Source organism: Anser cygnoides, chromosome 16 (genome assembly GCF_040182565.1).
Source record: "Anser cygnoides isolate HZ-2024a breed goose chromosome 16, Taihu_goose_T2T_genome, whole genome shotgun sequence".
Classification (NCBI taxonomy): Eukaryota; Metazoa; Chordata; class Aves; order Anseriformes; family Anatidae; genus Anser; species Anser cygnoides.
In genome coordinates, this window is record NC_089888.1 from 2,290,206 (window position 1) to 2,317,128 (window position 26,923).

Below are 26,923 nucleotides of genomic sequence, written 5' to 3' on the forward strand. Positions count from 1 at the left end.
CAGACCCCCACACACAGACCCCATATATTGGTTCTATACATGGGTCCTATACACAGGTCCCATACACGGGTCCCTACACAGACCCCCATACACAGACCCTGTACATTGATCCTATACACGGGTCCCATACACAGGTCCCATACGCGGGTCCCTACACAGATCCCATACACAGACCCCGTATATTGGTTCTATACACTGGTCCCATATGTGGGTCCCATATACAGTCCCCATATATGGGTTGCATACACAGGACCTATATGTGAGTCCCATACACAGGCCCCATACACGGGTCCCTACACAAACCCCATCCCCGGTCCCCATACACTGACCCCGCCCACACCCAGGCCGCATTACAACAACCCCCCCCCCCCCCCCGCCCCGTAGTGGTACAGCCCTCCCCCCGCGCCTGTCCCCCATGGCACAGCCCCGGCAGCCCCGCTCCCCCTCCGGCTCGCAGTGGTACGCCCCACGCCCCCCTCCCCAGGCCGGTGGGGCGGGCCGCGCGTGCGCAGTGCGCGGCCGGCGCTCAGCTGGGCTCTGTTTACAGCGGCGGGGCCGGGGGGGGGCCCGGCGGGGTCAGAGCCCGGAGGGGGGGGTTCGGGGGCGTCCCGGCCTCAGCTCGGCCCGGTTCGGTTCTCACAGCCTGCGCCTGTGGAGGTCGGGGGACGATGGGGAGGGGGGTCGTATATTTGGGGTGAGGGGGTCGTAATTTGGGTTGGAAAGGTCTTAATTTGGAGTGGGGGGGGTCGTAATTTGGGGGGTGTCATCACTTGGGGTGTGTGGGGGGGTCATAATCTGGTGTGAGGGTTCGTAATTTGGGATGGGGGGTCTTAATTTGGGGTGGGGTGGTCTAAATTTGGAGGGGGGGTCTTAGTTTGGGGAGAGGGGTCTTAATTTGGGGTGGGGGTGTCATCATTTGGGGTAGGGGGTCATAATTTGGTGTGAGGATTCGTAATTTGGGATGGGAGGGTCGTTTGGGGTGGGGGTTTATACTTTGGAGTGGGGGGGGTCTTAATTTGGATAGTTCGTATTTTGGTGTGGGGTTAATTTGGTGGGGGGGAGTCTTAATTTGGGACGGGGGGTTGTAATTTGGGATGAGGGGTTCCTAATTGGGTGGGGGGTTAATTTGGGGTGGGGTCTTGATTTGGTGGGGGTTCGTAATTTGGGGGGAGGAGTTCTTAATTGGGTGGCGGGTTAATTTGGTGGGGGGAGTTTCTTAATTTGGGCTGTGGGGTTCTTTGGGCTGCCCTGGGGCTCTGCCGGGGTGAGAAGTTGTGCTGGTGGGCCTTGTGCATTGTTCTGGGGCTGCTGCGGCGCATCTGCTGCTCCCTGCTTTGTAACAAACCGCTTTAATTTCATTGTTCTGTTTCAGGCGTCTGAATGCAGCCACTCATGTCAGCCTCGTTTGTTTGTTTTTAAGGAGGAAGATGGCAACAGGCAACTGAAGGGATGCTTCAGCGCTGGAAGGCGGCTTGATTTGGTAGCTGTACTGTGATCATCATATCTGCACGGGAGCTTCGTGCCTGCTCAGAGCTGTGGAATTCAGCGTTCGGCCCGAGGAGTGTGAAAAGTGCAACTGTGCGAAGTGTGGATGGAGAGGATCTCGTTTTAAAAGGTTTGTTACAAGTAAATCCTGCTCCAAGTCTGTGTGCTCTCTCCTAATTAGAAGGAGGCAACACAATTAAACAAAAACATGGAATTACTTGAGGAGGAATTTGAATGAGGCAGTTCTGTGTTCTGCTTATAAAACATTCATTTTATTGGAAGGCAACTAGTGTTCAGTAAAAGTAGTAAATTCAGAAATAACTGACACCTGTTACAGCTTGGGTATTCCTTGATCCCATTAGAAAATGTCTGCTACTTGTAGAACGTGGAAGAACGGTTGTTGATCACAAAGCTGAGCTAAAACCAGGTCGGACCAGTTGTCCCAGTGGGGATTGCATACACTGGGAGGAATTTGATTGGCATCCGAAGTGGAACGCCGTTAAAGACTTGTGGATTTATGCTTTAAATCTGAAAACACAGATTTTAATTGCAAGAAGAGCTTAAGTGGAAAAAAGAAGCAAGTGTAGGAACTAAACGTAGAAAAGGTCAAGGGAATTAACACCTTCAGGGAAGAGAGTATTTTAATGCAGTGTTAGAGGGAATGTATTAAAGACAAAAGCAGTCCTCAGTGTGCAGTTGCAGTGTGATGATTTGTATATAAGAGGGGAAAAAAATTGAATTGGCTGATGAACCCACCTAAGCCTTAAATCTGTGGTGTTTCCACTGTGAAGTAATACAGCACAGTAGTTTTCTGTAGAGAAACTGAAGGAGTTACGACAGAGAAGCAAAGGGAGGCTTTTTTTTTTTTAAAGTTGTATTAATAGTCTAAAACTGGATTGATATGTTTGAGCCAAGAATGTATTAAAAACTGGCTTGAGTTCCCTGTCGAAGCATGTGTTGTTTTGTGTGTCTCAACAGCAGGTAGTCAGGATGGTATGTTATTTGAGTAACAGTGAAACTTTCTTAGATTCCTGCAGGGTTCTTTTGTTTCCTCTGAAAATGAAAGTGTACCATTTGCTCTCTGCTGAATGTAACAAATAAGCCCCAACAATTTAGCTGTAGGCAGATCTTCTGATCCCAGGAATGAATTCTAAAGCTGCTGCTTCTGTGGTTATTATTGTGAGCTACGAAAGGCATTGTAAATAAATGCATTTAAAAAAAAAAAACGGTGGTGCTTTCTGAAAAGGGATTTTTTTGTAGGTGGGGTCAGGGGAAGGAAAGCTAGAAGAATTCAGAGTAATAAGTTCTTTTGTGTTCTTCTCCCTGTATATTTTCTTCTTTAAAACCTGCAGATACTGTACTGCATGAAGCATATATCTCTACTTAGTATTCTGCACAGGCAAGGAGGGTGCTCGCTTTTTTTTCCCCCACATCACGGGGTCTGAATTTGACGCTGGAGATGACAGGAAAATCAGAAGTGTTTGTACTTCTTAAATCTGTGTTACTGAAGTGTTTTCCGATTGGGGGCTAGCTCATCTAGGACTTAGGAGAACCTAAAAAATTCCACTGGATTCAGTGAAACTTCTCTCTGCAGTTGCTGTCCCTGTCGTTGTCCTTTACTGATGACGATGGTGCCAGCTCTAAAGATGAGCTCTGTGGAAGTACGTTTGCTAAAGAGAGGAAGCTTGTGCTTATGTCTAGGCCAGAGGTTTTTAACCTCCATGAGCCCCAAATCCTGATGTTTTCTTTGAATGTGCAACTTGAGATTTTCTGGTTCTCCTTTCTTGTCTCATAATTTCCCCTTGACACTCATGAAAATAAAAGTCTGCATGTGGCAAGAGCTCTGGCAGGGAAGCCAGACTTGCGTTACTGCTCGGATTTGCAACGAAGAATGACCTATAAGCATAACAGCTAGAATAATCTGTTATGTAAAAGGGTTCAGTGGAACAGCTGACACGCTCGTAACGTGTTGCTGTTGTTTTAAGACAGGCGTTGCACATCTGAATTGTCTATTATGATTTTCCCTGCTAGTGTCAGGTACTAGATGCCAGATCTACTGCGTTTTGTTCTTTGCTGTTTGACAGGGCAGGGTGGTGCTGGTAATGTTTTTCTGCTGCTTCTTGTCCTTCATGTACCTAAAGGTCTCTCTCAAAGGACTTCATATGCAGCAGCATAACTTAGCATTCAAATGCATGCTCTATACCTCACCTTTCCTTTTTCTTGTTTAGTTCTAGTGTTTACAGAAAACTTGAAGATGGGAGGTGCAGTGAGTGCAGGAGAAGACAATGATGAGTTAATTGATAACCTGAAGGAGGCACAATATATCCGGACAGAACTGGTAGAGCAGGCATTCCGTGCCATTGATCGAGCAGACTACTACCTGGAAGAGTTCAAAGACAATGCCTACAAGGACTTGGCGTGGAAGCATGGAAATATTCATCTTTCAGCACCCTGCATTTACTCTGAGGTGATGGAAGCTTTGGATCTGCAACCCGGGCTGTCGTTTTTGAATCTTGGCAGTGGCACTGGCTATCTGAGTTCTATGGTTGGACTCATCTTGGGTAAATACCTTTTCAATCATGTTAACTACTTTCATTAGTTCTAATTTCAAAACTTTTTTTGATTTTTTTTTAAGAGGGAAGCATTCTTCAAGTAATGAAACAAAATGTTAGTAAAGTAAACAGTGCACTAATCCAGCTGGCCAATTCATCAGGATTCTTGCAGCCTTCTTTCTGGAACTGGATGGTGTCCAGATTTTTGTGGCAAGTTGGAGCAGGCAGCAGTGAAGTTACACGGGTGTTTTTAGTAGATTCCCGCAGGACTGGGCACAAACTTGGGTTTGTTGCCAGTTAACTGAGATCCAGTTTTGGTTCTTATCAACATATAGGTGGGAACAGCTTGTGGAAGAGCAGTTAGTGCATCAGAACTGGCTTTGTGACTGCATCTACAGTAGGTACGAAGCATCAAAGAACAATTTTGTAATTGCAGCTTGCCCTGAAGTATTTCTGGAGTATTTTTGAAGTGGTCAAGTCAGTTCTGAATAAAAAGCATGAGTTGATAAATAACATCTGTTTTTTCCAATTTATTTTTGTTGTTAATTGAGGTATAATTTGTGGTCACTCTTCCTGTTTCCTTGGATGTATTGATTTTTAGTATATCAATAAGGAGGTATAAAATAATATATTTCTGAGGGCTTTATTAGAACATGCAGGCTATTCTACACTTGAAGGTTTCTTCCAGGTGGTCAGTTTTACAATAATAGTATTTCTTCACTATTGGTGTTCTCGTCCTACAGAGGAATTTCCTGCATAGTTAAGACCAAATGATTCAAATTGTTGCAAAACACCTTTATTTGCTGACAGGAGCTGCGAGTGTAGGGTTGCACTTCCCATTGTAGTAGTAAAACATCTGGCCCTACACAAGCACTGACTGACACTCAAGGAGTAATCTGATACAGGGAGTAACCAAAGCTGTGTTCAGTTCTGCTGGATTTTGTGGTGTTGCCTATTAGCATTACCTGTTGCCTGTTTCTTTGAAATTTTCAGGTCCTTTTGGTGTTAACCATGGCGTGGAGCTCCATTCCGATGTGATTGAATATGCAAAGCAGAAATTGGACTTCTTCATCAAAACAAGCGACAGCTTTGACAAGTAAGAACGTTGAATGCCTGTTCAGTTTCATTTTGTGTGCTTGGCTGTAGTCGTGGCAGTTCTTGCTCCCATGTGGCAGCTCTGGATTCAGGGTAATCTGAGGATTCTGGCTCCTTAGGCTTGCTGAGCTTCAGTGTGTGACCTTCTAAGCTGATGCGTGTTTGGGGGGTGGTGGTGGTCAGAAATTGCTGTGGTGTTTTCAACAGCAGTTCTGATGGTGCAGAGCTTAGAACAAGCTGAAAAGGGTTGCTTATTTTAAAATGCAATTGCAGGTAACAACTTGAAACCCACAAATGACAGTAATAGTTACGTTTGTGATCTGAGAGCATGCATGATTATTCAGAAAAATATGAACTGATTTTTGTGGTGACCTAATGTGTCTTATCTGAGAAGAAGAAAAATGGTATTTTAAAACAGGAAGGTATTTTTATAGTGATTAAGTTAGTACTAAAGCTGCTTGGGATTTGATTTATGTTCTTTCTTACAACATCCATTCTGCTGCTGTCAAAAGTAATAACTTTCTAGCAAGATAACCACTGCCAAAAGCAACCTCAGCAATGAAAGTTGTAGCTGTCATATTTTTGGATCTGTCTCACAGTTTGTTCAGACATGGAAGTGAAATATCTCTGGCTACCTGGAAGTCATCTTGTTGTGGGAGGAAGAAAATAAGCCTTTAAATGCTGGAATTTAAACTACTCCATTTTGAAATTGCTGTTACTGCAGTACTGGAAAGCTGCTGATGAAAGGGCTGTATTTTCCTGATGTTGGCAACCGACTGAAATTTTTCTGCATGGAAGGTGCTTGCACATTGATGTCCCCACCTCCCCAGAGAGTCACATTGCTATTGTTTGAACAGGTGTTTTTAAGGGAGGCTTTTCTCTTCTCTGCAGACAAGTAAAAGCAAAAGTCAGCTGAATTCAGAAATCAACATGACTGGAAAATCGGCGTTGCTGAGAGAAGTGGCTGCTGAGTTGTTACGCTGCTAAAACACCTCATGTAGGAACTGTTAGCCAGCTGCTAGGAATGTCTAACATGCTTGGCAAAAGCAAAAAGCTTCAGGAAGTATTTAGGAAATAAGTAGGTGCTATACTGAGGTGCCTCTCAAGATGCTGGTAGACAAATGGGTATGTTGTACAACTTCTATCAAGGTCAGCCCTGAAATGTAGAGCTTAAAGCTTATGTAGATTAGAGCGTGTAAGAAAAACAGAAGTGTCATAAAATTACTCATTTTGCTTCTAAACTAAATCAGAAATTCAATGGACAAAAATTCTTATGAAGGATGAAATCAAGCTGCTTTTGAAGCTAATGGCAAAGCTGCCATTGGCTTCAGCACATATATTTCTGAAGCATCAAGCTTCCCCAGAACATCTGAAAACCATATAAAAGGTTTTGAAAATGCCAAACAACTGGTACAGTAGTCCTCGAGACTTCTACATTTAGAATTGCAGGCCAAATGTTTATCTTTAGATATTATAACTGAGTCAGCATTAGCTAACTGAAAATAGCTACTTCTGAAGTTATATGCAAATCAGGTGTGAAGTCTTGCATCAATACCCTTTGGATATTTTTACCTGCGAGCTCTCACCTGAAGGTTTTTGTGGTTTCAGGATTTCCAGCTGTGGTCTGTTCTGGCAATCTCTAGAATACAAGGGCTTGGGAGGAGAAATGCCATGAAACATTTTTTTGAGTATTCTTCATTCTCATTTTTTCCAGAATCATGAAAGTAATTCATTTGATATATTGTAATATTCCTGTATAATACACAATCTTCTTAACTTTCAGATTTGAATTTTGTGAGCCGTCATTTGTTACCGGCAATTGTTTAGAGATTTCCCCGGACTGTACTCAGTATGACCGTGTTTACTGTGGTGCTGGAGTACAGAAGGAACACGAAGACTACATGAAGAACCTGTTGAAAGTTGGGGGAATTCTTGTCATGCCTCTAGAAGAGAAGGTTGAGTGCCTTTCTACTCATGTTCTTCTTCCAGTTACTTTTAATTCTGATTTCAGCGTAGTCAGTAGCTATTCCTTCAGTTTGCACTTCTTACCACTTCTTTTGGTTCAAAACTGGGAGAGAAGTGGGAAAGCTGGGCGACCTAAACTGCCAGTGTACATATTCTGTGCATATGCATATTCAATGGAAAAAGATACTTGGGGCCAGTCCCATCAGGAGTTCTGAATTTTCTGGAGGGGGGAAAAAAAGCAATCCTCTTTACTATCTAATTTTTTACTATTACAGTTTCTAGTACTTTAACTGCTTGTCCAGGTAGAGGAGTTGTTTTTTTCTGTTTAAAAAAATCTAATTAGTTCACACACAGAAAAATAACATCCTTGTTTTGGTTTAGTTAACTAAGATAACTCGTACTGGTCCTTCTGCCTGGGAAACCAAGAAGATTCTTGCTGTTTCTTTTGCTCCTTTGATTCAGCCCAACCACGCAGATTCAGGAAAATCAAGGCTTGTTCACTTGCGTGAGTACAAATGTTCTTGGCTATGGGGGAGATTTTGTCTGCTCTTTGTTCATAAGATGCGTCTTGCTTCCTTGTTCTTAACATCACTATCAATCCTTTCCATAAAAATTACTCCATCTGCTTCCTTCTTTGAACAGTCTTTAAGACTCCTGTGTTGGATCCCAGTCTATCTTGGAGTCTATCTGCTGCTAGAATCAGAATTGCATAATTAAAATTCTAAATATAAATGATCTGTTGTGAAATAGTACCGAAGCTTCATGGGATATTTGGTCATTGTCTTTGCGTGTTCAGACATCTATTTCAGTCTGGAGTCATGTACTGTCACGGTTCTCAGGCACTGTGCCATGGTGATGGAAAATAACATGGGCAGTACCTGTGAACAAACATCCCCTACCCAAAGGCTCTCACTGCCTAGCAGTTAAGAATAATCCTGAACCCGGAACACTTGAGAGAAGTAAATTGTGCAATTTCTGGTTCGTTGTTTGAAATGCAGTCATATGCAATGGCCTCAATCTTCAGATTAAGACTTTGTTGTAGAGAGGCCTCTTAAGAATGCATGAAGACAAAGATACTCATAAAGAGATTAGTCAGGCTTTGTTCTTATTCTGGAAAGGTGTCTTTGTGTGACAAAAAGCACCTCAGTAAGCAGTCCATACGGTACCATAAAGTCCACTAAAAATGTGTTTGAGCATACTTTTTATGGTGTCTTTGTAGAGAGACCTGCATTTATTACATGCTGTTTTTTTTTCTGATTCATTCATCCAGATCACAGGAATGCTTGCTTTTCAGTTGAAGATGGTTTTGATTTTTTTAGCATATAGATGTATGCATTAGTATATTACTTTTTTCTTTGTGCTGCACGGGTTATGTTATGCATTTATATACTGGCAGCAAATAAGCGCAGAAGACAGTAGTTTTCCAAGCCGTTAATGTGGAAAGTATTTTTTTAATACAATAACTTGATGTTTGCTTCTAAAGTTATTTTTACCAATAGATTTCCAGCCAGCCTTCACCCCACAAGTCTGAAGCAGTCTTTGAAGAGCATAAATAGTACTCGTTTTGTAAAAGAACAACTTGGCAAAGCTGAAATAACTTCACAATAGGAAAGTCATTGTGTGGAAGAGTTAAATAGACTTCACTTCTAGTTATCTACAGTAGGAAAATATATTGGTTATTAACTAGTCACAGTATCACTCCCTAAATCTACATTCTTATAATCTTTAAGATGTGTATATTAAAATAATTGTGAGGACTTGACATCAAAACACACAACTCTTCTTTCATCCCATTCTTTCTCTCCAGTTAATGAGAGAAATGCGTAATTAAATTTTGTTTGGAAAGTTACAATACAGTTTATCGGAGTTGACAGGAGCTGAATAGAGCTGTTTTTGAAATCACAGCAGGGAATTCAAGTGGCCTGATTTAATCTGAGCAAATGCAGCTTTTCCTGTGAGTGCTCTTGAGGGGAATTTCTCTGTATCTGTTCATGGTTTTCATTCTGTTTTAGCCCCAGTGGCTGTTCGCAGCCTCCAGGATCTGGCTCGCATAGCCATCCGAGGAACCATTAAAAAAATTATACATCAAGAAACAATGAGCAAAAATGGAAATGGGCTGAAGAACCCCCCAAGATTTAAACGAAGACGTGTGCGTCGCCGTCGCATGGAAACTATTGTTTTCTTGGACAAAGAGGTCTTCGCTAGTCGTATCTCCAACCCATCAGATGATAACAACGGTGAGGAGCTCGAGGACGAGAGGCGAGAAGAGGAGGAAACCAAACCCTCTGAACTAAAGCCAGATCCCCCTGTAAACTTTCTGAGGGAAAAGGTCTTGAGTTTGCCTTTGCCTGATCCCTTGAAATATTACCTGCTTTATTACAGGGAAAAGTAACTTGTTCTAGAAAGTGGGGAGTAGGCAGAAAATAAAGTACTACTTAGGGCTTGACAAATGTATACCACTTGCTTGCCTGCTAATGTGACCACCCAAGGCAGTAGGCTAGCTGGGGAATGTGGCTGCTGTATACTTAAACATTATAGCTTTTTTTTTAAGTTTCCTCTTTCTTCTTGGTTGTGTGCTATAGTTTGATCCTACAGCAGGGATTCCTTAGGAAGCAAGTTGGTGAAATGCTTGGCTGCTTACAGAAAGGAGGATTTAATTCCCTGAAACTAACTGCAGAGAGATGTTCTAAAAATCTCACGGCTGCTCTACCGAATTGCAGTTTTTAAATGTTCTTATATTCTTAAGCAGTTCCCTGAAGACCTTTGCTGTCTGTGCACTCTGCCGCTCAACCCGTCATGTATTTTCCGTGGCGTGTGTTTAATGAAGGTTGAAGATTATTAGTAAAAAGCTGACCCAGCAAATCTTTTTCTTCCAGAAACGTGAAAAAGCACAACTTTTACGGATAAGAAAGAAAAGAATATTTGGTGTTACTCTTGAGGCATCCAAGTTTTGAATGCAGAAGGAAAGCATCAGCTCCCCTTTGGTTGGTCTCAGTTTTGCTTTTAAACAATATATCAGTTTTCAGTAAAAGGTAGAAATGTTTTACAGAATATTGGTTTGATTAATGAGAAACACCTCTTTTAGTGAATTACAGTTTAATGAGATGTGAAGCTTTCTTTTAAAGCCGTGGAGTCAGGTGAGGAGTTGTGAAGCTGATTAGCTTTGACAGGATGCTCGTGTTGTCAGGGTTGTGACTGTAGTCTCTGGAAATCTTTACAGAGTAATTCTGAATGGGGACGAGGGTAGAGAGGAGATGCGTAGGAGAGTTTGTGACTATTGCCTGTAAAAGCAGAACCTGTAGATTTTGCAGTTAAGTGTGAGAACTTGCGTCTGCTGGGCTGAACAGAGTGGAGTGCAGGGCTCCAGCCTGGGCGGAGTGGCTTGTGCCCTGGGAAATCAGCCAAGCGTAGTTTTGCGGAGGGTAAATGGAAACTGCCTAGAAAGCCAAATCGATGCAGTTTGTAGATGTTCCTTTGCGTGCCCCGCCATAGCAAGGTGGCTAGAAGACAGCTCGTGTACATCTAATCCATATACAGTAGGTGGAAGGAGGTTGATTGTCTCAGTAGTTTTTATTCCTGCAGCGATGAAATAGATGCTTTACCAGACTTGCATGGAAGGACTTTACACCCACAAAACTGCAGACTGTAGACTTTTAATTTTTATTCCCCATTCTTCCTGTAATGCTGATGGAAGGAGATACTGTGTTTGGAAGGGGAAGTTGACTTGGTTCAGCCTGTTTGAAAAATCTACTTAAATCAGCATAGGCTGGAAAGAAACCATTAAGGTTGCATTGATGAGTAGTACTCCTAAAGCTAGGAGTAAAAAACAAACCCTCAGTAGATAACAAAGCTGTTTAAGAAAAGGGTTGGCCCATCAAAGCACCTAAGGTGGTGTCACTTTGATACCTGTTTTGAAGCTGTCTCCTCAGTTTCCGAGGAGGAATGAATGAAGACTGTCCTGCCAAAAATATGCTGGGTGTTCAGTTAATGGTACCGAGTTGCACAACTTGTTTAACAATGGTGTTTCAAAGTTCTATGGAGCTTTGAAAATGTACAGATAACTCTCGTACATCTAAGCCCAAGCTGGAGAACTCTTCCTTGCTTAATAGGCTTTTTTTGTCTTCTAAAATATTATCAGAGTCATGTGGCTGGTGGCCATGTGATACGAAAGAGTTGTAGGCTGTATTTTGCCTCAAGTTTCCTAAGTCTTCACCTCTGTTCTAAATGGTACCCCAAGCTATCCTGCTCCCTCAGGTTTCTGTTTGTGCATTTGGAATGGGGCAGTTATGTGGCCACTGAGCTGATGGTTTCCTGCAAACTTGCAAGTACCCATCTTGTAAATCTGGCAACCACAATTAATTTTTTTCCCATGGATGAAAATCCTGAATATGGTGATAAATGGAGGTGTAATCAAATCTATATAGAGTTTCTTTGTGCTTCCCCGAAGACTATCATCTCTGCGGGTGTTAGGCATTTCTGCTTAATAGCTGTCCTACCAGGTGGGCACCTTTCTGTATTGTGGCACAATTTACATGTCTCTGCATAGTAAGTACAGGGGGCTTCTTACTTTTGGCTAGCAGGTTACCTTTTGGTTTATCAATTGCAGAGTTTTTCATGGAGGTTGTGAAGAAGTTACTTAATTTAAAAAGAGACTTTTAAAGTTCAGGTCATGCTAGTAAACCTTGCTGAGATAGTGTTAAAGCTGACTGAGGAAGAATCTTTTGTTTAGCCCTCTGATTTTTTTTTAACCACACACCATCCCCCAATTTTAAAAGATATTTTATCAGATTTTTCACCAGATTTGCCTTTTTATTACATTTGCTAGATTTTTGTAGTCTTCTATAAAATGCATAAAATACTGCTATTTTTCCTGGATACGGTTAAGTAAATATATATACAGGAAATGTATGTTCTAGGTTGTCAGATTGTCCCCTTGTCCAAAAAAACCCCACAGATCCAAACAAACCTATAGTAGAATTTTTCTGTGTAATAAAATTGTGAAGTAGTATTGCTTATAGCGTATAAATGAAGGGGAACCATAAATGCATTTTTCCCTGTGCACAAGCATTTGCACTGTAGTTTTGTATGCGTTTTTAGCAGAGTAATTGTAGCATAATTGTTTTTGTATAGCCTGTAAGCTCTCTAGGAGTTTTATCTGCTTTGACTGTTTCTTTTTGTTTTAAGAAGTTTCTACTTCAATTGTATCTGACTCCTTGTAGGTTTGATAGTGCAGTAAACTTGCAAAAAGAAACTAACTTCAAACTGCTTTAATCATTAGTGTGTAAGCTGAAAAATCTGTGTATAGAAACAAGTTAAATTGGCCTGAGGCATGCAAAAGTGTTACACCATTTAAAAACTTTCATTAATAAGTGTTTCTGTATCAATAAATTCAGTAAAGACTTTTTAGCCTTCTTAACATGGCTTTGCATCGTGTTGTGATTAGAATACTTTGTAGATAAGTGCTTATTTCCATAATTGAAGGTTAAGACACTAGAACACTAGAAAAAGCACTTAATAATATGGTCCAGGTGCATAGTTTTAGATGAACTCAGAATATAATCAAAAGAAACCTGCCCATCTGATGATTTCCAAATCCGTATGTAATGGACTTGTGCAAGATGTGTTTTGGAATCAGTGTACACAGCACTGATCTTGATTTTAATAGAAAAGAGAGCTCACTTACCCAGCTGATAGGCTTGTAGACAACAGAGACATCAAGAGGTCATCAGGTCTGTTCCTCTGCTTTGAGACAAGATCACCAAAAGCAAACACGACAGTACCTTGTTTAATGCATTCTGAACTACTGCCATTTCTGCAATTCCCCTTTCATCTCCTATGCTGTTTCAGTGCTTAATTAATGCAGATTTTTAGGAGCTAGTTTCAAAGCTTTCTTCTGGTAATATTGAGAATAATGCTTCAGCTGTAATAGAAAGCTGTTCATAATAGCAAATCCAGCTGTTGGCAATTAAATGTCTGTTCACCTTTATTCCATGTGATAGTTCTTTGTAGACCGTTTCTTCCTGTTGTCTGTCTGTATGATAGATGTCTTTCTACAAGCTATAAAATGAGCCTAGTACAGTGTTAATGCATTCCTTCACACGATGCTTGCTAGAAGAAAAAATCCTGTCCTGTTTTGGAAAGCCATGGATGTGTCACATCAAGTAGATTAAACTTGTCAAGACAGGTAATGTTTATGTTCACTTCCTACTGAAAAACACATCGCAGTTCCCTGGAAGGTAGTGAACTCTTCAGGGGGTGTACTCTTATGAAATCTTTTTGCTGGGACAGAAGTGATGGTTAAAAACAAGGGTGCTTAAAAGAAAAAGCAACACCCACACAAAAAAAAAAAAGAACAACAACAAAACAAGAACAACAAAACTCTTCCTTGTGTTCTTCCAGTGTGGAAAAAGCCTTTCTAGCACAGGCTGCAAATGCTGAAGCACAGGACGCAAGCATTAACTTTTGTTCTTGTCATTTAGGAGTTAACTCTTGTTTTTTCTTCAGACCTGCACGCTCCTTTTTTTTCTTAAACAATTTGTCATGTTGTTGGAAAATAAAATGAATTGATGCAAATGAAAGGGAACTGTGATCATTAGTGTTTTGTAACATCTCTCAAACATCCCGTTTGTCATGAAGGGGAGATAGGGTAGAAGAGGAATGCTTCAAGTGAAGATTGCTCCTAAGTAGATTTGGGTTGCAGAACTTGCCTTTATGCACTCAAATTATTCCCTGTCGTATGGCCATTATTAAATCTGATGCCTTTGCCAAATATCCGTATCCCACAAAAGAAGTAAATACCCATCCATCCATCTGGAAGCTGTCATCAACTGCACAACCAGGCCCTGAACATTGCAAAGACAAGTGCGTATAGAAACATGACTGAGTTCTCTTAACATTATAAAGAAACCTGGAAGGGAATGAATGTTTTTTGCAGGTGGTTGATTTAGAGCTCATAGTTCATGCAGCCGGACATAATCGGAGGCAGAGGGCAGAAGTGGTGTGTTTGTGAAGCATCCAACTGTGCGACAGAAGATGGCGAATTTCATAAATGCTGAAACACAGTAAGAAGAGAGTGGTTTTGCTTATTTTCCTAGAAATACTTACAGAGCAGCTCCTAGGTAGTTATCCTGTTCTAACAGAGTTCATGTTTTGGAAACAGATGGCCCAGGGACCAGAGCGGAGGACAATATGACTTAATTCTTGCAGATTTCAGTGACATAACCTGCGTCATCTTTTTTAATGCACATGCAGGAGGGAGCTGCACTTGACCTCTCAAATCGGAATTAAAAGCTGTCACTTACCTGGAGCACTCAGGGTGTTATTTAAAGGCTGGAGCAGATGCTGATTCTTTTACGACCTGTTTTGGTAAGAAAGGGCTGGGTGGCCACTAGAGGACACTATGCTCAAAAGCATGAGTTGGTCCTGGGGGGAATGGGGGGGGGAGTTCAACAATTTCCCTGGTTTTCAAAGCGGTGCAAGTGCAAACAACCAGCAGATTGCTTGAGCATCAGAGGCAAGAAACCTGCTGCATAATGTCCTTTGCTGGCCAGAAGAAAATAGCTTTTACCGTGTATTAAATGACTCCTGCTTAAATTTCTAAGTGCTCGAGTATAATGCATCAGCTATTGTATAATGGCAATTTGTCCAACGGCATATGTGTCAGCAGAGACTAAATACCTGCAAGTTTTCTGGGTGAGGAGGAGACCAATAATCTTATTATTTTATTCTGGAAGGTGCTTTCTAAGCCTTGATTTACAGGGCCATTGAGAGGGAGACTGGCAAAAATAACCACCTGAAAAGAAACTACAGAGAACAACACTTGGACCACAAATGCTCAAGTGACAAAGTATCCCAGGGGAAAAGAGAACCAGAGAGGTGATGTCGCTGTGGTTAAGTACCATTTTGCCATGTTAATTGTTTTGCAGTTTACACCGTAAAGCAGACTTGTAGATTCATAGAGAACTTTGGGTTGGTCCTCCAGGTAATATGAAATGATGCCGCGTCTGGACTTCCTAATGTGGCTTTATATCCTAACGAGCCTTAATGTTTCACATTTCTGTTAAAACCATGCATTTGGGATCTTGTATAGTAATAACTGAAAACTTAAAGACAAGCCATTGGCACTCTTAAGCTTCCTTATAATGGTAAAAATGATTAATTAAACGGGGAGCGAGTCTTCCCTTTTGCACCTCAATTTTCTTATCCTTCAATGGGATAAACAGAAGCCTGTATTTCCTGAAGGAGTTACTGCAATTCAAACGTGGTTGTTTCCATTGTTTCTCTCCCTCTTCACACCTCAATTGCCCTTGTTTTTTCCAGAGCCCTAACATTTTTCTAAATGACATCTTTGTAGTGTGAAACTACATTAGCTAAAAAGTCTTTGAAATTAATCAGATTTTACTCTGTGTAACATAACAGAAAGCATACGGTCAGGGTTTTTTTCTCTTTATTTGCAGGTTATTTATCTTTGTTAGCGGTCTCCCTTTTAAATTCCCTTATCTGTAGCACTCCAAGTTCCCACAAATAGTGGGAGATGTATTTTACCAGATGTTATACGTACATGCAATAACTATCCTAAAAGTCATACCGCCTGCTACGTTTGACAGAGGCTATTAGATAAGATGCCATCCTTAGTCTGCAGTGAGTGTTAAGGCAAAAATTTTGACATAAAAGCATGATCCCAGGCTATTCGAGCCCTAGCAGTTTTTTGTCATTGTCCACAAAGGTGCATTCTGTATGCTTTTAGATAAATGGCTAAGGAGTTAACCTGCTGTTAAAAAACAAGAAACAAGGCAAGAATAAATCAAAATTAAGACTTAAGATTTCAACACCACGATTAAAGAGAGGTGGGAACAGTCTGATCTTCAATGATGTACATAATGGCAGGGAGGGTGGGCGGTTGGACTGTCAAACTGCCTTAATTTAATTGCAAACACATGCTGATGAGTCCCCTCCTCCCGGACCTCAGGGCTGGGAAACTTTTTTGTCAGCTCCCTGCAGTTCAGAATTGAGGAAAATACACTCGGGCAAACACCATGCTGATCAAATCTTCAGCTCTCCTAGGCTTTTTGTGCTTTCTCCTCTTGCTTAGTTTCTCCTGTTCCTGCCCCAGTCGCTGCCTGTGCTTCAGGACTACGGTGAGATGCATGCATCTGATGCTGGAAACCATCCCCGACATCCCTCCCCAGACAAACATACTGTGAGTAGCTATTTCATTTTACTGCCTTTCTTACCTGCTTGGTCTCTAGGAAGGAGAAAGAAAAAGCCACGGCTAAAGGCATGCTTTTTCTCCTTTTTGGTGCAGAGTTGTCTGCACTGCAAACTGTTTCAGGCTTTTAGAACATAGAAAAGAAACTGCTTCTTTTGGCATCAGTTAATTGTTAACAGGACAATCGAGGGAGTTGAAAAATGCATGAGAAGAATGCCATGAAATCCCTGGAAGAAGGTTTTGGAGAATCAAAGGTCACAAATATTAAACCGTGCTTATAGAAAGGTACACAGTTTATGTTTGAGAAGGCTTTGTATATGGGTATAGGAGAGAGAGAGGAAATACAGCAGTTCGGGCTTTTGTCTCTACAGAACAAAACACCTAATTTTTCATAAATACAACCCTATTTCTTTCGTAGACTTTAAATTTTGGCTTTCCTGTTTCAATCTGAACTATACAAACCACATGTAAGGTTTATTAAGAAAACAGCAATCGGGGCATCTCATAAGCTCCTTGAGAAGTAAAAATATACCTGTTGGGCTTGCTGTTCCTTTTGGGGAGGGAGCTGCTGGGTGTGTCCATTCATACAGAAAAGGTGTAGGAAAAGGGCATGTAGCACTCCCAGACTTCTGAACAGCTCTTAGTGACAGGTCCAGAAGAGCACCTTCCTCTCATTCTGTATAGTATATCCTATTCTGTGGTATATCCTATGCTTAAGAGTGTCTTTAGGATGCAGTGGCGAATTTTCTGCAGTGACAGAATTTTCTCTTTGCACTTTTCTTAGCTGATCCCTTAGTTTGGAAGACCTTTTTTTGTAAATAGCAGGAAAGACTTCTCAAAAATTCATCTCAAAACCGTTAAATCACTGCTGATTGTAAAGCTTTTCCAACTCTAGTGGGTTGAGAAGCTGTTCTCTGTGCCCATAACAAACCAAATTTGGTCTCAGCCAGAACATCTATACGAGCGTGTCTCCTGTAAACATTTCTCTAATAATACTAATGCAATTTATCTGCTGGCAGCCTAAGGAGCATAATGCAGGCAGGATGCTGGCATTTTAATTGCTGCCATCCAGATCTGCTTGGGTGGATGGAAAAAAACCACAGAGGTCCTAGCAGGACTGGCACAAAGGAAATGCCTACTCTAGCTCTAGCTGCCAGAGCTGTGCTGGTGCAGAAACTGATGGCAGCTGGGCTACGTGGGACTCACCCCGACTTGGGGCAGACCCAAATCTGGACTTGCTTTCTGTCGAGGCTAATGATGATGTAGTTATTGTGCAGAGTAATGCTGTCTACTCTATGGTTTGTTGCACGTTAGCTGGGTTGTAGCTATCTGCTCTACAGTAACTTGCAGAGTTTCCCTCTCCAACTTGTCACCAGCCTTTTTCTCCCCTTAAAAGTTTTTCTTGAATGGGAAACTGGGGGCATTAGCTAAATGGTATAGGTGTGAGGTATGAAAGCAGTCATATTTCAAGATGAGATGACTGTCTTTATAGACTGGTATTTTTGAGGGAGTTTTATCTGGTATATTCTCTTCTAATACTGCCTGCATAATTATAAGTAAAACCCATACTGATAAGTAGTGATTCCCATAGATACAGAATAATAGGAGCCTGGTAAGTTCTCTGTTGGCAGATCACGTGCCTTTTTACGGTGTGCAGCAAGTAAAGATGCTGACTTTCTGGCAATCTTGAGGATTTAATGTATGTAAATGCATTTGCCATACAGCATCCCATTGTATCTGTTATAAATACCATTTGAATAATTAAACTTTAAAAAAAAAACACTGAAAGATCAAAGAATGCTTCTTAACCAAGGCCCTGACTACTCCAGCTTTTAGGTACGTTAATCTTTCTCTTGGGAGGAGAACTGTTACTGCTCAATGCGAACACTCAGAATTATAGCAAGAATATCTGATCGTGGAGTTATTCTGAGTAGAAAATGTGGGATTGTGATATTTTCCACATTTGCCCTTTGGTATGAACAGGACCGAATCTGTGACTGCAGATTCGAACACCGATGCGAGGCTCCAGCTCTGTTCCCTCGCCGAACAGCTGCAGCTTCCAGATGGGCTTTGCTTTGAAGTCGGGAGTTTGGGACTTTCTGACTTCCGTGACTCCGTGCCACCCTCTCTCGAACAATCCTTGAAGAGCAGGGAAGTCTTCTAGCCGACACACGCTGTGCTTCAACAAGCCCTGCTGGCAGATGGCCCCCTCGGGGCGGTAGCCAGCTGGCGTAACTTGGAGCAGCCCATGGCCGTCTCTGAGTGATGCTGGGACTGGCATGGAACCAGCTCCGGGATTGATGAGCTGTTACTGGCTCCTCTTTGGTCGCCGTTTCCCTCCTCCCTTCCCAGTCCCAGCTGGGTGCAGCCGAGGATCTGGCCCAATGTCTGGTTTTAGCAATAGACTATTTGTCTTGGGTAATGAAGTCTGCTCGTTTTATCCCGAGCAGAGAATAGGATGGCAGGAATGGCTACGTGTGTACAGATAAGTAAGCTATAAAAATTTGTGGTGTTTAACTGTAAACGTATTTTGGCTGCTGTCTGTTCAACTGGAACGCGATTATCCAGATGTGATCTGCTGGTTACCGCTGGGATTCGAGCAGTTTCTTTAGCCAGCAGCCCAAAGAAGGGAACAGCTGTGAAACATACACTCCGAAAATTTCAATAGGTCTTTAACCTTCGAAGTCATTTGTTCTACAGAGTGACATTTGAAACAATAAACTTTGAAACGTGTGGGCACGAGGGGAAGAAATCCATGGAAAGAAGTTCCCCTCTGGCTGGCAGCTAATGGATTGCAATCCAATTATCCGTGGGTTATTCTCCTTTTTGCATTATGCATAGCACGTAATGAATGAGGACTTCCAGAGAAACGTAGCTGAGGGCACCAGCAAAGACGGCGCAGTAGCTGGGATGCAAACGCGCTGCTGGCATGAACGGGAGGTGACCCAGTTGTTCGCAGACCTGGTCGCTAATTGGGCAGCGTGGGCACGGCCACTTTGGTGAGCTTTGTTTCCCATCATTGCTGTGCAGCGTGCCGCATGTTGGCTGCCTGCTCGGTTCCCCTTTTCCTCCAGTCGGATGTTACGCAGCAGGAGGGAAGGCTGCGCTGGGACAGGCTGCAGCACTCTCCGTGTGTCTTAAGAAGCATATTTGCAAGAAAACCATCTACATTTGTAGGGGGAAGGCTTACTGAGCAAATGAGTTCTTGGAAATGCTGCTCCCATTGTGGTCTCTGTCGTGCGCTTTCGGTCTCTCAGATGAAGAATGGATTAGTCATTTCCTCTGCCTGTGATAGTCTTAGATGCAGTCATTGAATGTACACCCACACATTCTGGATGTTCCAGGTGTGATCTCCTTCCGACTTTTGCTGCAGTATTTAATCATCATTAAACCCTTGGAAGTGACCAAGGTCTTCTGTATGTTCTATTTATAAAAGTTACTTCATCAGAAGGAAGATGGGGAGGGAAGGTATTTGAAGGTTTTGTGTTTTTTCTTTCCTCCCTAGAAGCATTCCAGCATCTTTTGGTGACATCATCCTAACTCCGGGGTTTGTGGTTATCTCAAGTGTTTAGAAATCCTGTCTTCACTGACCTGTAGTGCCCCTTCATCTGGTTCTCACTTCAATATCTGCACTTCCCCTGACTGCCTTGGTCTCACAACATCCTTCTCCTCATACTTGTACCAGGATGTTTTCCTGTGCTCTTTAAGGCCGCTTTCTCAGATTGGGCTACATCAGTAGAATGGAGAAATCAGTATTTTTTGGTGAAAGAATGCATTTATATTCTGGTTAAAGACTGAAATGGTCATGCTCTTAAGAAAGAAAAAAGCCAACATCTTTGCTGCAAGGGACTTGGTATTTAAAAATGCCATTAACAGTTCATTTAAGCTCACATGGTGCTACTGCTTTTTGGGTTTCCTAAAAAAATAAATATATCTTTACACACTGAAACTTTCTTTTACCACTTCTGGACCAGGCTCAGTATACAGTTCAGGAGGAGGGAATATTGTCATTATTTGATGTGGGCAATATCTTGAATAGATGGTACAAAGGAAATATTCATTAGGCTAAGAGACTCCTCCTTGCTGACATGAATATCCAAGAATAGATTTAGCTCATTTGATTAGGATCAGACCGTAATCTCCATACCAGCTGTTAATACATAATAGCTCAAATTATCTAAGATTGATGAGGTCAACAGTTTGCTGTGTAATCTTCCTACTTTAATACGTGTTCAGGGCCAAAAGTGTGTTTTGGAGGTGTTTTGCGCACCTGCCTTTTACTGGTGAAAGCTATGGGATGCTTGGTGGCGCATGGCAAAATGATTCCGGCAAGGAAGAAGCACCAGCAGATGCCTTGTGCAACTCTTCCAGACACATCGTACAGCCCGAGTTCCTCCAGACCCTGACCAGAGTCGCATCTTTGGTATCTGGGCTTCCAGGGGGGCTGTGGGGAGTGCCCGTGGTGGTCCCAAACCACCCAGAACTGCCAATAACCACTTTTTTTTGTATAAATGAGTGCTGTAGTCTTGCACAGTTGAACACGTGCCTGTGAGTGTGTGCTGGCTTGTGTGCACAGAAGAAGGGGGATCAACACAGCAGCAGTCAACGCACCAAGCTGAATTACTGTCGAGCTCTTGCTCCGGCTGATGAAGAGGGAGTCCTTTTAAAAATCTGCCCTGTTTGTGGGTGCTGAAATTTTAAAAAGCTTTTTTCAGGAATGCCTGTGGTAACTTCTTAGTTAAAATCTAGCATGCCCATCCCTCTTTCAATCTGTAAGAAGTGTACAAAAGGGAATAGCAGCTTGTTCTGCAGCACGAGGCTCTCTGCATATGCTTGCTCTTCTCTGTTTCATCCATCATCTTACTATCTTCTTCATCAGTATTTCCATGCTGAATGTATTTTCCTTCCTCTTCACTCCTCAGAGTCAAATCTTGATGTCTTAAACTGGAACGCCCCAAAATAGCAGAAACTTGGCTCCCCAGCCCGGAGCCCCCCTGTGGTCTCCTCTCCCTAGCAGAGATGACAACGCTCAGCTGTCCTTGTAGGGATTCACAGATGAAGGCTGTCATTTATTAAAGCCGTTTGGGGTCTTGTGTGCAAGAGGGACATTCCTGAGCCGGGGAGCTGATGACAATGAGTCTGGAAGACTTCATTCCCATCTCAGCAAGGCTGTTTTCCCTTCCTGCCAGCACTGTAGCTGTTTGGCAGCGTGGGGGAACCTGCAGAGCTGACTGCGATGTTCTGTGGATAAGTTAGATAAACGAGCATCTTCCTGACAAGTGCTCTGGCTCTTATTATAAGTGGGAAACTTGACTTAAAAATCATGTTTAGAATGTCTTACACACCCCAGGAAAAACTGGAAGGAACCTCGATGTCTTATCTCCCTTTGTAAAAACAACCTTTACTCTCAATGTCTTTGGTGATAATGGCTGGTTGGCTGCCACTTACCCAACCACTTCTGGGTTAAATGGCCCCAAACTGACAGCACCATTGCTGTGCGCAGTGTTTTGAACACAAAAGATACTTCAGTGAAGCAAACCCAGTAATTTCCACAGAACTGCAGTAAAATACCTCATGTAGCTAATTATCTGGTTAGGTAACAGTAATATATATCATTCTTTAAAAGCCTAAATAAGTTAAACAGAAATGGAAGCTTCTTGTAAAAGCTGTAGATTGCTTTATATGCTAATCATTGTTAATTATTTAACACAATGATTTCAGGAACGATTGCTCTGATAACAGCTGAGAGGATCGTAAAGATTTGAGTGTAAATACCTGTGTCCCCAGGCCATTTGCAAATTCTCTCTTTCTTGGTAAGCCTCGGGGACAGGGCTGAGAGTTCCCACAGTCAGGAAAGGTGAGTTATTTCACTAGCAGATCCGAGATTATCCATGCGTTCCATCCGGTTTCCTGCCAGAGCCGTGGTGTTTTGGCACGAGGATTTGGTGAGGTTTTCTGCAGAGGCAGTCAAGCTGCTGCTGTCTGGAGGGATCCGTGCTGAGTGGTGCGGGACAGCCGCTGTCCCAGGACACTGGGTGTGCGCTGGTTGTGTGAAGGTAGGAAAAGGTCTGGGATCCTCTCTTGTAACCCCAGGCTGTCAGCTTTGAAAGCATGGGAGAGAGTTAAATCACAGGGGACTTCACCCCGGCCCCCCCGTTTTGCAGATCCCAAGGTGAAGGAAGCAGGCGGGAGGGAGGGAGCCCAGCTGCTCACATCCACAGCAGCTGGGACAGGCTGGCACCCGAGCAGCTGCGTGGTGGGTCCTGGTGAAAAGCACACTGCTTTGTTGGGAGAAACATCAAGTTTCCAAAGCGAGTACCCTGGGAATAGGGAGAAACAAGCGTTTCTGTGTAAAAAGGAACAAACTCTGCAGGGAATGGGAATGCTCTCAATCACTGCACGCAAGCCAGGAATTTCCCAGTGCAGCCTTACATGGTGTTCTTTCACTAGCTGAGCTCAAGGCTAAGGCAAAGTCTGGAGGAAGATGCTGTGGAGGAGCCAAAGTTGTTTTGTTTGTTTGTTTTTCTTTTTTTAAATGCATTGGTAAGGATGAAGATATGGGTTCCTCTCAGACTGTTGCCGTTGTGTGATGGAAGGCAAACCAGAGTGACCCTTCCAAAGGAGTGCAAAACAGATGAGTTCAGAACTTGGGGTCCAGGGACTCATTTGGAGATCTTAACCTGGAATTGAAAAGGGATGAAAAATCAAGGCATTTCATTAAAATAACATGCTAAGCTTTATTATTTGCTCCTTGAGGGTGGTGGTGGGGAAAAGTTCCTGTGAGTTTGCAGTGCATGAAACCAGACCTGGTGCTCACCCAGCAATGGGAACTATCAGGAGGCATCTCTGCCCCCGTGCTTCTCACCGGCAGGAACACTGCTGATAGAAAAGGTGCAGCCAAGCTGCAGTGCTGAGACCTTTATTAGTGATGCGTGATTGCTCTTGCCAGGCTCTGCAGCCCAGGCTTGCTTTATTGCTCTCACAGGTGAAAAATCCCACTCTCCAGGAGGTCTGACTTGCTTAGGGAGCTGCAGACTTCCCCAGCACCATTTCCATGGAGTTGTTTTCCGCAAGTGACCCACAGTGAAAGCAATCCTGGGAGTGGGGGAGCTTGTGTTTATTTTGATGGCTTTTCAGAGGCGTTTTCAGTCACCTGTGGTTCTGGGTTTTGCTTGTAGTTTCAGCTGGGGAAGCCGTGCTCTTAAGTGTGAATGCTGGGGTGTGAAGGATTGTAGTTGGCTGTGTTCGTTAAAATAGTCAGATTTTTTTTTTTCCACCAACAGTCTGTGACCCAAGGTGGTGTTTTACACCTCACTGTCCGCGTCCCGCTGCCTTTCACGAGCATCAGCAGCCTCAGCCTTGACTCCTGTGTGTTTCTCCCATTTGTTTGTTCCCTCCCCTATTACCTGTAGCCAGCTGCCTGGACTAATTACACTCTCCTCACAGCCCCCCAGGGAGGCAGAGTTGGTGTCTGTGTGTTACAGTGCATAAATCAAGTTTGCATTTCTTCACCTTTTCTCATGGTCTAGTTTTTTCCCTCATTTCCTTTTAATGAGACCGTGGAGAACAGCTCATCGTGCTATCGCCTTTGCCGATAGTTAATTGTATTTGGCTTTACGGTGTCAGCCGTGGCCTCGAAAGCTCTGTACAGATAGCATCAAATCCACATCATCAGTGAAGAGGGATCTGTGACACCTTCCAACAAGGAGAGCAAGAAATATGCATTCAAAACAATGGAAGTAAAACTAAATGCACCAGAAAATGTCAAAGGTTAAATTATTGTTAAAAAGTGCAATTCTAAAGGGGGATCTGCCCAGACTGCAGAGTTTGCAGTGGACGAAAGTTGCTTGCAAGTTACATATGAAATACCTTTTTCAAAATGCTGAAGCTGTGTGCCTTCCTGCCCTCTAGCTCTTCAGTGTGCGATACCACTAAGAAAGGGGAGAAAATTCTGTTATTTAGTCTACTCATTTCTTTGTTCAAAGCTGAAAAGCTACAGAAATGGGAAAAAACAAGAGAAGAGACAACTTCCACTGTCATTCTATTGCATTCAGTGGTAAATGGGGTAACAAGGCAGAGATTTAATATTTCAGCATAACTTGAGTTCAATAAAAATACTGTATTTTTTCTGCCTAAAAGTAAGAAAGCTTAGTGGGATTCTTTTTAACATAAAATAACCTTCTTTGCAAACTGTTATGCCGAAGAAACATTACATCTTAAACTAAAATCAGCTTTATTTACTGTGTATCCTCCCCTCCAATACTTGCTCAAAAACCCTTGGATACTCACTCTGTTTGTTTACAGCTATCTGCCAGTGAATGCACTTCGTTATAGTCTTAAGTAGGCCACAATTCTTGTCGAAGCTCATTCTAAAAATAAGTGTTGAACATTTAGCGATGTGTAGAATTCTTGTTTTAAACTGTGACTCCGAATGCTCCTTAGTTTACCACCAGAATGACAGGCATTTCAGCACATTCATGTGTTTTTCCCCTTAAAGCAAATGCCCTTAAAAGGCTGTCTTGAACAGAAATAGCTGTGTGTTCACTAAAGGTGATAGTTCAGGCAGTATTGGAGAAAAAAAATAATTGTTGTGCTTTGAATAGAAGCTAACGGCAAAAAACTGTTGTCAGTCTTTTGCAATTTGTTATAATATGCTGGACCGTGCAAGGTGCCAAATCGATGCGCATTCCCTATAGAAGTGTTTCTACTTGGTTAACCAGGTTAAACCACTTAGCTCTTATTTTATTATCTCATTAGCCATCTAAACAACATGTTTTAAGGTTCCAAATCAATGTAGATACATGGACAGCCCTTGAAAATTGCCAGAATCCCCTGGACTCCACTAATTCTAATTGAAGTTGGCACAAATTTGAAATGCAGGCAGCGATAAGCTGTTCTGAGTCTTGGAGCACTGTGGAGCAGAATGTGAAATGCTTATTATATGAGGTTATTTGATCAGATTTAACCATTTTAGGACAAAGATAATTTTGCTGGGGACCTAAAACGTGGGTCAACATGATTATGTGCGTTCCTCTACAAACCAGCATGAGATGCAAGGGCAATTGTACGTGAACTTGGCGTGCCAAGCAGCAGACCTTGTCCACAGTTCACGGAATTGATCACTTGAGTCCTTTCAGCCTTCAGTTTTCTATGAAATGAAAATAAATTTTGTAAATTTTGTAAATGCAGGGTTGGTTGTGCAGGCTTTCAGCCGATTTTGCAGGCAATGGTAGCCCCCCAGCCACCATCCCCACTCCTCCTCTTCTTCCTCCTCCCCATCCCTGATTGTTGTCTCCATTTCTCCAGTCCTGTAGACCTGACGCAACAGAGTCTCCCAGCAGTCCTCCTCCCTTTGTTGCTGATTGCTACTGCCTCATTTATATTGAGAGTGTACTGATTGTGTTTTCTGCTTTCAGAGATTTACGTTTCAACCACATCAAGGAGATACAACCCGGAGCCTTCAGGAGACTGAAGAACCTCAATACTCTGTAAGTCCCGCTCAGTGATCCTGCAGTGAGGTTATCTATTTATTACATTAGTACTAAATGCTATCATGGTTTAAGGATGGCCTTGGTCATAGTTATTTCAGCCAATTTGCCCATACCCAGTTAAAGCTTTAAAATTCTCTCTGTTTTACCCTGGATCATACGTCTTACCCTTTTTAACTAAATGTACAATTTAATAACTTTCATTTTGGTAGTTAACCTGTCTTTAAAAAAAGAAGATTCCTTATACATACTCTTACTGCCTGAGGATGTTTCAGCAGGTATGGCTTTGGAGCAGCCCATAATGGCCTGGACGGCAGAAGGATGCATTAAAAGTGTCTTTATTTCCATAGTTGCCTCAAATGTTTACTGAAGTGAGTGTGTCCTTACAAATGCCAGTCTGTCGCTCTGTTTTGCCACAGAATAAATACCTACACCTACCCTTTTGCAGATAGGGATGGGAGTAGAAGGCAGTTCCTTGAGCCTTGCATCCCAGCCAGGGCAGGCATGCTCACGTCAGTCTGCTACACTACTTTATTAACGAGTTTCTTGCTCTGCTCAAAGGAAATAATGGGAGCCTTTGCTGCTTCTTGCTGCCTTAAGGCTGAGGGTTTGAAGACAGATATGAGTACATCTGCACTGTGTAGCCGAGAAGTTGAAAACAAACCAGCCCTCAAATCAGAAACAGAAGCTGTGTCAGCACAGCACTGTGCTGGGTGTAATTGGCCTGTTGAGGCTCAGACCTGATTATTCAAGCTGTTACATGGCGCTAACAGCTATAAGATTTCTAGGTTCAAGCTCTTTGTGAGGCAAACCAGCTAGTCTGAGAGTCTGCACTGCATGACAGACGCATTCATGTTTCCTGGGTTCAGACATTCGTGGCCCCAAACAGCAAGAGAAAGTCCAGATTATTTTTTTCTGTCTGACCTTGAAAGATCTGAAGTCCCTGATCCAGTGAAGATGTCAGTGCTGAAAGAAGGCAAAACTGGGCAATAAGAAGTTCAGTCAATTGTAAGAAGTTGTAGAAAGAGTAACAATGCAGGAGTAATTTGTCATAGAGAGCTGTTTAAAAGCTATATTTTAAAAATCAGCGTTTGCTAAAGTTTGTTCCACTGTGTGTAGGAGACTGATCG

At 42.5% G+C, this 26,923-nt stretch overlaps 2 protein-coding genes across 5 annotated transcripts in view; both read left to right on the plus strand.

Annotated features, from left to right (window-relative positions):
- Positions 1-498: 498 nt before the first annotated feature.
- On the plus strand, positions 499-12,513 carry PCMTD2 (protein-L-isoaspartate (D-aspartate) O-methyltransferase domain containing 2). 2 transcript variants are annotated; one of them, XM_066978041.1, is made up of 7 exons: positions 499-657; positions 1,421-1,615; positions 3,714-4,046; positions 5,031-5,133; positions 6,916-7,087; positions 7,479-7,602; positions 9,110-12,513. In XM_066978041.1, exons 3-7 carry the CDS (start codon positions 3,740-3,742, stop codon positions 9,487-9,489), a joined length of 1,086 nt encoding a protein of 361 aa, XP_066834142.1. In that variant the 5' UTR covers positions 499-657; positions 1,421-1,615; positions 3,714-3,739; the 3' UTR covers positions 9,490-12,513. The 2 variants fall into 2 exon arrangements, with proteins under 2 accessions (XP_066834142.1, XP_066834143.1); XM_066978042.1 differs by having other exon boundaries at positions 558-694.
- Positions 12,514-14,546: 2,033 nt separating this feature from the next.
- The window catches only part of LOC106040808 (peroxidasin homolog), a 45,362-nt gene continuing 32,985 nt past the window's right edge, over positions 14,547-26,923 (plus strand). The window contains exons 1-2 of one of the 3 annotated variants that reach the window (XM_066978040.1): positions 14,547-16,296; positions 25,722-25,793. In XM_066978040.1, the coding sequence (XP_066834141.1) occupies positions 16,133-16,296; positions 25,722-25,793 (236 nt within the window). In that variant the 5' untranslated portion in view covers positions 14,547-16,132. The remainder of the gene's footprint in view (positions 16,297-25,721; positions 25,794-26,923) is intronic. The other 2 variants (XM_066978039.1, XM_048074625.2) reach the window with 2 other exon arrangements.